The 13,105-nt window shown below is 38.3% G+C and overlaps 1 protein-coding gene across 2 annotated transcripts in view; it reads left to right on the top strand.

Annotated features, from left to right (window-relative positions):
- The window catches only part of SEMA3C (semaphorin 3C), a 169,053-nt gene that overhangs the window by 118,896 nt on the left and 37,052 nt on the right, over nucleotides 1–13,105 (top strand). For both annotated transcript variants that reach the window (XM_077807872.1, XM_077807873.1), the window contains 4 exons: nucleotides 2,488–2,607; nucleotides 4,779–4,921; nucleotides 7,745–7,859; nucleotides 10,058–10,127. In XM_077807872.1, the coding sequence (XP_077663998.1) occupies nucleotides 2,488–2,607; nucleotides 4,779–4,921; nucleotides 7,745–7,859; nucleotides 10,058–10,127 (448 nt within the window). The remainder of the gene's footprint in view (nucleotides 1–2,487; nucleotides 2,608–4,778; nucleotides 4,922–7,744; nucleotides 7,860–10,057; nucleotides 10,128–13,105) is intronic.

The following is a 13,105-nucleotide window of genomic DNA, read 5'->3' as shown; positions in this document are numbered from 1 at the left end:
AATGATTGGCTGCATTCCATCTTACCTCATCAATGATCTGTGTTCAGCATGTAAAGTCAGTTATAGCCTAGTCCACTCATAAACACCAGTTATGATTTTCACATTCTTAAATGAGTTACTGCCATCAAAGAATAGAGACTTTCTTTTTTTTTCATCCTGAGGTTTATGCATGTCCATTAAAGTCTTCTTTTCTAAGATACTGTACACACAGTAGGACAAATGCTTGTCTCCTCTGGACACATGGGAGTTTTCTTCATTTTAGTAGAAGTTACTTTATTTGCTTTAATCTCCCAGTTACGTGACTGAGCAGGCCCCCGATATCTAGTTAATCTGCAAAGCAGTATTTCTCCCTGAACTTTGAATTATTTGGGTTCCACAATGCACAGTGCTCACACTTTAAAAAAGTTTCTTCTTTTTTAAAAGATTCAACCAATTGGAGAACTATACTACTACTAAGGGAGGAGTAGAGAGCCTGAGTAACTAGGAAGCCAAAAACAGAGCTGGGAATTGAACCCAGAGCTCCTGAGGCCTAGATAAGTGCCTTAATCACAAGACCTTCTTTCCTCCCTCTTCTTGCACTGAGCAATGCCGCTGGAACGAGTAAAGTGTAATAACATAAATGTTTTATCGTGTGGTCCCTGTTTCTTGTTGATTTCTGGCATTGCCTTCCACCTATGCAACACAGAACACAAGCTTGAAATACAACAGGAAAAGTGAAAAGTGAACATAGAGGAAAACACCACATGACAAACAAATTAGAAGGTAGGAGAAATTCACCAGTCTACAAGAACGCTTTAGAAGCAAAGCTATGAAAAATGTATCTTTGGGTAGGCAAGGCATAATTAACATGCACGCCCCCTTTCTTTCCGCAACCAATGCTCCTAGGTATTTACAAGAGCAGACATACATCAATTCAGTAATTCCCCCAGTAACAAAGAGAAACAGTGTGAAATGGTTACCCTGCAAAGACAAACTGTTGTGCGGAATTTAAGCATTAAACCAAAAGGAAGTGGAGCTGACAGATATCATTTGATACCTGATTAGACTAGTAGGCTCTAGGAATGCTTAAGACATAACTAATAAAGCTGGTATGCAATAGGATTAAGAATTCCATAGCCCCATTCCAGCCTTTCTGTTTTTTTTCCAGGAATGAACATGAGAGCTCTGTGAGAGCCATAGGCATGATCCATTGCAGCCAATCTATTTAGCAACAGGAATAAGACACCAGGTGGTTCTGGGGGCAATCACGTTGACGTAGAAAGATTCATAATAAGCCGCTATTGATCTGACAGCACTATATATAGATATAAATAGTGGAACAAACCACATTGTGTAAATTCCTCTCTACTCTACTTGTTGCTACCCCTGCGCAATGGATTCCCTAATACATTGAACCCCAGCTAAGGGAAAGACATGTAGGTGACACAATGCCTGCACTACCTACTGCCTAATCAGTAGGGATCTGGTTCAAGCAATGGGAAAAAAAACAAACCCTCCAGAGTTTTCATCTCTCAAAGGTGAACTGGTATTTCTTACTGCAGAACAAACAAAACATTAAAGAAAGCCTCAACTGCTTCAGTATTTGTGGCTCCTGCCAGCTTGACCACACACACTCATGGCAGCCCAGGCATTTGGGTGAAAACATCAAAGGACCTAGCTGTCTGGGAGTTCGTTCAGCCACTGCTCCCAGCATGAAAGTTAAAAATTATTTTAGCTACTGCGTTGTACTCTGGGGTTGCCTTGCCATTAGCCAGTGGAAATACAGATAGACATATGGGCTGAATTTTCAGAATCCTGCGCAGGGAATTTAGGTGCCTAATCCTATTAAAGTAAACAAAAGTTGCATGTCTAATTTCCTTCACACCACATTGAAATTTACTCTGAATCTAGTATATAATGTGGATATTTGTTGCTTCCCATTACACTGAGCCAGGTTCATAGCATCCTTATCCAGTTTCTGCAATGCAGAATCATGCTTGAGTCCAAAGTCAGCCTTCAAAACAGCAGCAACTCCATTGACTTCAGTTGGAGCTATGCCAATTTACACTTGCAAATACTGGCCCAGTATTTTTGGCTACTTCCATAACACAGAAGCTTTTTCAAGTACTTTTTTAAAAAACTGAATTTGATTCCTTTTAATACTATTACCTTGTCTGTGCATTGGTGTTTAGCAATGTAAATTCAGTCACTAAGCTGTATTTCAAATGGAAGGTTCACTACACATGTGGTTAGCTGCTATTTTTAATTATGAAGTTCCCTAAGGTTCTTAGCAACATCTGAGGCTTTCTCCTTAGGCTAGATGATTGCTCCATGATTCAGAGGAAACTCCACTCTCACCCGACCGATACTTCTGTGTAGTGATTGCTATGCAAATAAAGAATTGGCACTGTCTGAAACAAAAATAGGTCACTAGAAATGGATTTCCCAAAAATCCAATATAGACACATTCATGGGTTTTTTTCCCTTTTCCTTTTCTACTTTCTACAGATGAAGAGCTGTTTTCAGGAATGTACATAGATTTCATGGGGACCGATGCAGCTATTTTTCGCAGTTTAACCAAACGGAACGCAGTGAGAACTGACCAACACAATTCTAAGTGGCTAAGTGGTAAGACGATTGCTTCATTAAAGCTTTTGATATGTGACTAAGAGAAAGGTTGTTTTCAACAAAAGAGTTCTTTATTTCCCATTCTAAAATTAATCTACTAAGGGAAACTGTGGGCAAGAAATAGGAATAAAAACATGCCACAGACAATGCACGCTGTATGATGAATAGGAATTCTATATGACATGGGAATTGCCATACTGGATGAGACCCATGGTTCACCTACTCCAGTACGCTGTCCCTGAAGTGGCTAAAACTAGCTACTACAGATGAAAGGGCCTGTTATAGACAGATGTGGGATAATCTGCCTCCCAGAGAAGTTTCTTAACCCCTAATAATTTGAGATCATCTGACATTGGAAAATTTGATTCATATTATTGACATTTAATTATCAACTGTAGTAAATTTAAATAACTTATTAACTATGTGATTGTCATAAAATGGCAAAATGAGGAAAAGTCACCTCTGTGACTTAGAAGTTTTTAAGGTCCAGCTTGACAAAGCCCTGGCTGGGGTGATTGAGTTGGTGTTGGTCCAGCTTTGAGCGGGGAATTGGACTAGATGACCTCCTGAGGTCTCTTCCAACCCAAATATTCTATGATTCGATTCTATGTGCAAGGGTGAGATACAAGGGGTGAAATCCTGGCTCCATTGAAATCAATGGGAAACCCCCCACTGACTTCAGTGGGGCCAGGATCCCACCCATGTCTTATACACAATGCTTTATTTTATTCTTAAAACAGCTACACTTTATGCCCATGCTTAATTTTAAGCACATAAATAGTCCCATTGATTTCACTGGGTTAAATTTAATCATATGCAATAGGTTTGTGCTGGCACTCTGCACAGTGGTGGATTTCATCATTCTGATTTGAAGATTTGCATTTATAGCTGCCAAGCCTGCTGAGGTACATTGATGGGAACCAGTCTGGTTTTTCTACCTCATGCAATTTTACTGGGCAAATCCTAACACGTCTATTCTTTTTATTCATAATTAATGTGATATCACGTGTTATGATACTGACTTGCACTTTTTGTAACAGAATAAATGGAATATGTCAAAAGAGGGAAACTCTATCTGTTTTCTAAAATTTGCCTTTAGTTGTCTTCATTCTCTTAAGCTTGCCTACTCTCCTCAAAGTATCTTAGAAAATGGACTGCAAAGAAAACGCTTCATTGCTAGAAAACCTGCATAATGCAGTTGCTTGGAAAAGGTGACTGACACACACAATGTATTCCCATATTCATCCTGAGCTAGCATCATGAAATGTGACATATTAATTGATAATGGACTGAGGAGTAGAAAATATTCAAAATTGAAAATGTGACCTTTCCATCAGAGGTCACCAAAAAGTCAAAAGTGGTTTGTATTGGATATCAACCAATCAAATGGCATGAATAATAGGAAGTAAGTGACCTCCAGACTGGAAAATATAGGTCATCCAATGCTATTCATTAGATTTTAGCCAAGAAAATTGCCAAAGGAAAGCAAGTGTGCTGCAGGCTGCAACACCGATACCTGCGACTACTTAAAAGTAGTCTGCAGTGATATTATGATACACAAACAATTTGACACTAGCTCGCTGCAGTCCTTTATCTCTGTGCTCATTCAGACTGGATGGCATATTTCTTTCAATATGTTCACCATTTTCTAATAGGAATACCTTTGAGGAAACTTCACTCCCCAAGCATTCACACATCCTCAAAGTCTCCCTTGCTTTGGGTTTCAGTAGCCCTACAGCAACCTTTACCCTCTGATTTAATAGGTTTGAAAAGTAATCTGTTCATTTTCTTCCTAACAGGTTTTCAGATCATTGTTTCTCTTCTTACATTTTTTTCCTCAAAGAGTCTTCTCTAGTTTGCTCACGGATCCTTCTCCTGCAAGGCTTTCAATCTCTGTAGTAAACTAACACTGCTGGTTCTGCATCAGACCTGCTTTTTTGAAAACGGAGACAGATCTGCTCTAGTATCAACTTGAGTCTACAGAAACCATCCCAGATCCCTGTCCTGAAAACACTGACACTAGTGCTTAACTTTACACATGAGTAGAGCCAAGTCCTAGCACACCGGGCAGTAGCAGCAGATGCTTTCTGTGGAGGTACCCGGGCAGATCAGTAGTTGTCAAGAGTTGCTTATATTGACACATTGTTTGCTGTGTATCTGTCTCTTTTCAGAGCCTATTTTTGTGGATGCTCATCTCATCCCAGATGGCACAGACCCTAATGATGCCAAAGTGTACTTCTTCTTCAAAGAGAGGCTCACAGACAACAGTGGCAGCACCAAACAGATTCATTCAATGATTGCTAGAATATGCCCAGTAAGAATAATTTTTTGTTCAATTTTCAGGGGCTGATTTGCTGGCTTGATTGAATAATCAAAATGAATCCATTGCATTAAAATGATTTAAAAGCCTTGAATTCCAATTACAAGCAAATTTCCTGTTCCTGCTTCCATCTCCATAATTAAGAAGAAAGGCTGTTGAGTATACAGCCAAGCCCTTCCCTTGTTAGATATATCTGGAATATATCTGCAATTTTAGTGGGAATATTAGTGCTTGATGAATCTGTGCACCTCCGTGTCTGGTGCAGTGTAGTTAATAACATTGACTTCCTAAGCTTGCTTTACTTTCCAAAATTCAGATATGAGTGTTATGGAGTCACAGATGTACCAAATCTCATATATGTAAAGACATTTGAAAACATTGTTTTTATTCTTAAGACAGTTGCACTTTATGCACATGTTTAATTTAAGCACATGAATAGTCCCATTGATTTCACTGGGTCAAAGTTAAGCATGTGCAAGTGTTCATGTAGAATCAGTGCCTTAGTTATTGCCTGTATTTCCCTTTTTCTGTAACCAGAGTGAATTTTGTTTGCAGTGTGACTGAAGCAGCTTCTCTTTCTCTGAGGATATGGATACATGTAAAATTAAAGCTGTAAAATGCTCTATTTTTCTGATAAGCTCTTTATCCCTTACCTAGGAACAAAACTGGAGATCAGGCTGAAGGTCCCTCCTCCCCCGGTTAATAGGGGTTTTGTATTCATTGTGGCTTGTGATGTGGCTGTGCAAGGGAATGGTTGCGCACTTTGGTTTTTGCTCAGTTCCTGTTCTGGCAGTTCAATATGACATATGACCTAGTCTTACAATATTGCTATTTTTTGTATTTTTGGGTAGGTGCCCAATGGCCTCTGGGTTTTTTTCAATAAGACATTAAACATTATTAGGATGTTGTTGTTGTTGTTATAATGAAGTCCAGATTGCTTCTAAAAGGACTTGGACCTGATTGTGCTTATATTGAAGTCAATGCAAACTCCTATAGATTGCAAAGGGAACAAGAGCTGATCCTTCATGTTGATAGTAATCTATTATAACAATCTCAATAAGGAGTGAACATTGCTACAAGCCTCCTGGTGTCAGCCTGACTTGCCATGAGCTCTGTTAACTTTAGGTCAGTTAAGGAGACCGATTCTAATAGCATTTTTGGCAGCACGAAAGTTAATGCCCAAACCTCTTGACCTGTGCTAGCTGCAAACAAAGTATGGACAGGCTACTGAAACAGCTTTATTCTAGTTTAAAATGAGAGAGGTCACTTTCCCCCTTCATGGCAGAACTCCTCTTACACATGCACATGAAAGGCAGAATAAAACTAGAGCTAGTCAAAATTTTAATATAGTTTTGATGAGTTTTAACAAAACATATTCCCATTTTTGGTGTGTTTTAAATAAAACAAAATTGGTTATTTAGGTCTTATGAATTGAGCCTTCCAGGTCACTTGCCCTCAGATAACAAATACCTGAATAGTACATTAATGAGATTTTGTCTGAATCTGGCATCATAAAGATTTACCAGTTATTTCATCTTACATGCACATTTCTATCAATGCCTCTGTTAAAGCAGTACTTTAATCTTAGTTCTGTTAACTAAAATAGTTCATCTTTACAGACCCTGTCAATGAGAACGGTGACGGGGACAGAGACTAAGGGGCGAATTTTGCTGTAAACATTTTTTCTGATTCCACCTAAAATTTTCCTAATATAATTCACTGTGATCCTTACTCTATACGGCAAACACATTTTAAAATGATTTTATAGAAAAATTATTAAAAGCCTGATTTTCAAAGGCTAGACATGCAAAAGTGCCGTGATTGTGTCATGCTTGTGCACCCACCTTAGGCTTGCAAATACCAATTGTGCTTACCAGTAATAGACACAATTGTGCAAAATTGAAGGTATTTAAACTGTTGAAAACTAGACTTTTAATGGTAGCATAAATGTTACTTGTTAGTGTTTTATGACGTTTATTTAAGTTCTAAATAGTACCACTTACAATATGATTTAAATAATTGGTTAGCATTTTTCATCATGGCAAGAGCTGGATTAAATATGTGTTTTCATACTTTATTGGTAATTTTGCCTATGTTTCTTGTAATTAAACATGTTATTTACAGTCTGGTTGGCTGACAAACAGGAGTCTCCAGGTGATTGTTGTACAGCCTCAGAAAAGTTGTAAGATCTGCTCTGTCTATTATGTCCACTGAAGGATAGAGAGAGGAAATCTAAATGAATCTGATTGGAGTGGCATTTGGGGCTTTGTTGAAAAGATTCTCATGGACAAACATAGGTAATATAGGAATTACCATAATGGATAATACCCAGAGTCCATCTAGTCCTGTGTCTTGTTTCTGACAGGAGTCCACGTCAGATGCTTCAGCAGAAGGTGCAAAAAACTTTTCATTAGGCAGATATGAGATATCACCCCTCTGCATGAGTTCTCCTGTCATCCCCAATAGTTAGAGATTGTTCTAAACCCTGAAGCCCGAGGTCTAACATCACAAGCTTGTAAAGTTAACATTGTTGTTGTCTGATAGCCCTGTGAGGCCATTTTATAGAGCGGAACTTTAATCTCTCTTTGTTTGCTCAAGATAGTCCTCAATTTCAACATTCATAATTGGGTCTGTGGTTTCCCAGATTTGGCGGTGTTTGGTAGAGGGGTTTGCTTCATGCCTATTTTTGTTTATTTTCTTTAATATAAGCATTGTATTTGCTAGATGATGGGTCAGAATAACCTGAGAAAAGATTGCAGGGATTAACATTTTAGTTTTGCTTTATTTTACTTTTGTCAAATTCATTTTACTTTTCAGAATGATACTGGTGGACAGCGTAGTCTTGTAAACAAGTGGACAACATTCTTGAAAGCAAGACTTGTGTGCTCAGTAATGGACGAGGATGGAACGGAAACATACTTTGATGAATTAGGTATAGCAGTGTAGTCTTTATGAAACATTATCTATATCATGTTACCTCTGTATGTGTGAGTATTTGAAAATCTTAACTTCAAATGAGAAAAGATATACTTGTGCTTAAGCCACAGATACTGGGAGTTAAGGACATCTGAATTTGATTCCCAGTTCTGCAACAAAATTCCTGTATCACCTTGATAAGTCACTAAGTGTGAAATCTTGGCTCCATTTAAGTCTAAGCCAAAAATCATATTGACTTCAATAGTGCCAAGATTTCACTATAAATTTCTTTGCCTCATCATCCTCATCTCTGAAGCAGGAATAATAATGCTTGACTATACACTGGAGTACTAAGAGGCTAAATTAATGTTTGCAAAACACATGGAGAGCTTCCAATGAAAGGAGAGATGTAAATGCAAAATATAATTGTTGCTGTTCCTATTGTTTATGCTCATGATTAAGATTTGCTTATAGTATTTTAAACTGTTTTTAGTATCAGTTTTTATGTACCACTAATGTCTTTTTGATGACAAGACAGGTGCTCCTTTGGGTCACTTGGTAGAAGTCTCTTTGGAAGCAGAACTTGTTGTTGATGAGGATACTAAATACTACTACTACTAAGTATAATTTCTTAGAATTTATGAACGCTTTTACATCTGCAAAGCTTTTTACAAATATTAACTAACTAACCCTCAGAACAATTGTGTGAGCTTATGTTTGTGTATGGTCTTTTTAGGATCTCCAATGTAAATATAGATTATTAACTTCATAATCACATATCTAATGTTGCGTGTTTGCAGCCATCTGGTGTCTATGATTGTCATGGGCGTGGTCGCAGATCTGAACCCCATTTGTTGGACAAATAACCTCAGACAAGTTTTGCCTCAGCTGGGGAGTGTGGGCTTGTCTGTGCACCACTAAGTAGTTAAAAATGACAAAACTTGATCAACTGCCCCTGATTTCCTTTAACTCGATGAATAGACTGTAGAGTCTTCTGCTTTGAGAAGCTAAGGACATAAATTCTATTTCAGATAAGATATATGTTGTTAGCTAATGAACCAGATTCTAGGTCTGAATCTGACTCATGCACACTGCTTCCACGCTTTTGTAACTACACTGACCCCAGTGGTATTGCCCCTGATTTTCACCACTGTAAATGGGATCCAGAATCTCTGTGGCTATGGATTGTTACAAATGTTTCAGTGCAATTGTTTTGATTCAGAATGTAATAGTAGTTGGATCAAATCCTAATTTAATGTTCCATGTGAGTAAGGTTATCAGAATCTGATCCTGGATCACTGTACTTTTATCCTATGATAAAACACTGTATGGTATATATTGCTGGTCTCAGTCCTTAAAATAAAGCACAAAGACCAAATTCAAAATTTAGAGGATACTTTGAGAGTTACCTTTCAAAAGTGCTCTGCTCCTGACATCTCCAAGACCCTGATTCAACCAATCTACTCCTATTCAGCAAAGCACTGATGTTCAGCTTTTAAGGCTTTTGGGATCATATTGGACTAGCAACTGAGCATGAGCTCCCAGGATAATGCTGTGACAGAAAGGGATAATGTGATCCTTACTTTATCAAAAAGTCAATTGAGAGATGACTTTACTATAGTGTTTCAGTACATTCATGGAGAGCAACTACAAAGTACTAAAGAGATCTTTAACTTATCAGGGAAAGGTATAACAAGAACTTGTGGCTGAAAGCTGAAGCCAGACAAATTCAAATTAGAAATTAAGCACAAATTTTTAACGGTTAGGGTGATTAACCACTGGAAAAAACTCCCAAGGGAAGTGGTAGATTCTTCTAGCCTTAAATTCTACACATCTTTAAATGCACTATAACTTCGACTCCAGTGGGACTTAAACATGACCTAACGTTAAGCACATGATTAAATGCTTTTTTGCGTTAAAGTCCTTTTGAGGAGAATGGGAGAAGATAGGTCCTGAGCACATTTGAAAATCTGATCCATTTATTTGTGTGTCTAAATAGGGGCAGTTGCGTATTGAGTCCATTTGAAAAGCAGGCCCAGAATGTGTAAATGCTAGTTTTACTATGACCAACCTTGAATATGATGGGCCTGACCATTGAAGTCAGAGACAAAATTCCTATTGAAGTCAGTGTGAGTAGGATGGGGCCCTAAATTTTGAGGTTTGAAAGTAAAGCTAGAGCAATTACTCAACAGCTGTGTTCTTTCTTTCTCACAGAGGATGTGTTTCTCCTCGAAACAGATAACCCTAGAACAACCCTGGTGTATGGAATTTTTACAACATCAAGGTAATTTTGGAGATTTGTAGAGGCAGCCTCTGTGAACAGCCTCAGTTCCAGTTCCATATAAACACAGAAAGAAGTATTTTGATCTCAAGGCAATTGAGATTGAATGCATTACCAATATATCCTGCAACTATTGTTGCCACCTTTCAATTCTGCTTATTCTCATCAATTGAAAGCACAATTACTTGTGATCTGTGTTGGAGCTATATTCATTGTGCCAAATTGATCCCTGTTGTCTCCAATACAACTATACCTGAGATAAATTTCCCCTCTGCTCCCAGCTTTTAAAAAAAATATTATGGATTATATTGAGAAAATGGTTCCTGTTGTCTCCGTATGTTTACTAGATAGCGGGGAAGAACAAGGACATAATGTGTGATTGACTTCAGTGGCAACTGAGGATTCTCAGCACCTCATCAGGCGTCCTTAGCACCTGAAACATCAAGCCCAGAATTCCTAAATAAATTCATGCTAATAGTTCGCATTCACATAGCTGGCAGACTATTCCATGTGCCAATAAGACTTTGGCTCCCAAAAGGCACCCTTATATCCTGTTTGATCAAGTCCTTCCTTAATCACAACCTGAGTTTTCAGCCTTCTCTGGATCACTGCAAAACATGGGCACTTCTCATCTCTTGGCAGATAAGAGCCCACCTTGCTGTGAGGACAGGTTGGATAGTTATTTGAGAAAGTTCAAGATTTCTTGTTAAGCTTGCTGGGATAGTCTTTCTGAGAAAAAACAGATACTAACTTTATTTGTATTTTGATGTTTTGGGGGATTTTGCTCTTGTCCCAATTATCTGAACAATGGAAATGCCACTGCCTGTCTGTCAATGTATTTCTAATACATACCTCGCTGTAGCATTTTGGTGCATTATATTTCTGTCCAATAGCTGGACCTGACCAGTTAGAAGATTTTTTTTAAACTGATTTTTTTGGTTTTCTTTCTTTTATGGAAAAATTTTGAATAAAATGGAAAAAAAATAATTTCAGTTGAACATTTTCATGTGAGAAAAAGTCATTTTCTGACCATGTCAACCACCGTGATAATATATGCCCCGTAAATGCCAATTGTCAAGCTTACATATAGCCAAGAAAAGATAGTTTCATAATATTTAGGTGAGGGGGGAAAAAACAACCCTGTAGCTTAAAAATAGCTGAGGCTATCTATACTGTATGGCTCTTATAGCACAAGAAGAGAAAATGCTGAGACAATGTTTAGCGATAAAAACCACACTTATGATTATGTTATGGATTCAACATGTCTGAGTTGGAAACTGTTCTATCTAATTCTCATGGTATTCCTGCAGTGGAAATTGGGTTTGAGTTAAGGCACCATATAATCAGACTGAACACTTGGTCTATTCCAGGTCCTCTAGACATTTTCTCACTTCATACAAGGTTTTACTTTTGTCTAGGTTTCTGTTTCCACAAACCACAAGACTTCTGTTTGTTTTTTTTTACTCTAGATTGAACATGTTGTGTAATTAAACCTAGCAGTCATAATGAATTTCATCTACTTGTACTGCCTGTATCTTTTTCATCTCTGTAGACCCCAACCCAAGAACAGTAATTGGAGAAACAGACTGCGAGATAAAAATAATTATGAACGTTAACTAAACTATATTGGTCTAGGCCGTGGCTGAAGTGAATTATTTTTATAGCAGGAACTATTATACAACTAATAAAGGTGCATTGTCTGCAATGATAAAGTGCATCCTTTAAACCATATCTTATGGCTTCCATGAATACCGAGGAAAACTTCATAAACCAATTGTGAAGAAGAGAGAGTTCAGACAGTGTATGTGATTATAATGCATCTGAGGGCTTTCTCAAGGTAGCACGTGTGGCATAGAGCAATGGGATTGCTGGATAATGTCCTGTAGCAGTTACACATTTTCCTCTTTAGTGATTTTACCTGTTCAGTGCACAACAAAGAGCAATTTCAATTTTCCTCATCTCACACTTAATATTGAGCAAATCTGGAATGTTTGGATGTTCATCTCTGAAAAAAACATCCAAAGTGTGCCTTCCCTCCTCCCCCAACACATACATTGCACCCTTTCACACAGTGGACACAGAAGGGGACTGTTAATATCACAGCCAATGTCTGAAGATCATTTCCTTGACACTGGAGATTATCCTTAATGGAGAGTGCTAGGGACAAATACTGGCTGCAAAGTCTCTGGCAATAGGGCTCCACAGCACTAAGGAACCCAGACAGAGCCTCAGTGGGCCCATATTAATGTGAAGGCACAGGGCCTGTGCAACTGGATCCAAACTAATCTCCTGGGAGTTAGTGGGTCAGAATCCTAGTTCAGGCTGTGGGAAGGTCAAACCTCATCACTCCTGATGGAAGAATGCATAGGAAACTCTGCAAAAGGAACCTCATGAAGTTTCCTGGCCTCTGTGGGGGTGTTTCCATTTAACACCATGATCTTAGCCCATATTATTTATAGAAAGGTCAACACTGATTACAATAGTCTAACTGCATTTAATTGTGATTATTGTTTTAATGAATGTTCTATCCAGGTGTTTTATAAGGCAGCTACGGGCTCTCATGAACCGAGAGCCAGGAGAGATGTGTTCTGTTTCCAGTTTAAACACACAGAGAGTGTCAAATCCTGGTCTCACTGAAGTCAGTGGTATTTTGACCACTGATTTCATTGGGAAAAGGTTATGCTCTCATGTGTGCCGTATAGGGGAAGTCATTTAACCAGTCTCCGCCTCCATTTTCCCCATCTGTAAAACAGGGATGATAATACTTTCCCCTCTCATTGGGAAGATCGATACTCTTTGTGAGGAAAATGTTACCTAGCTTTACAGGTTAATGCTGTGTATTGTAAAGGTAAATTAATGTGTGCAAAGTTCTTTGAGGTCCTTGTAGAGTAACAGCCGTGTTAGTCTGTATTCGCAAAAAGAAAAGGAGTCCTTGTGGCACCTTAGAGACTAACCAATTTATTTGAGCATAAGCTTTCGTG

The sequence above is a fragment of the Eretmochelys imbricata genome, chromosome 1, assembly GCF_965152235.1.
Source record: "Eretmochelys imbricata isolate rEreImb1 chromosome 1, rEreImb1.hap1, whole genome shotgun sequence".
Taxonomy (NCBI): domain Eukaryota; kingdom Metazoa; phylum Chordata; order Testudines; family Cheloniidae; genus Eretmochelys; species Eretmochelys imbricata.
This window is presented reverse-complemented; position numbering and strand designations above follow the sequence as displayed.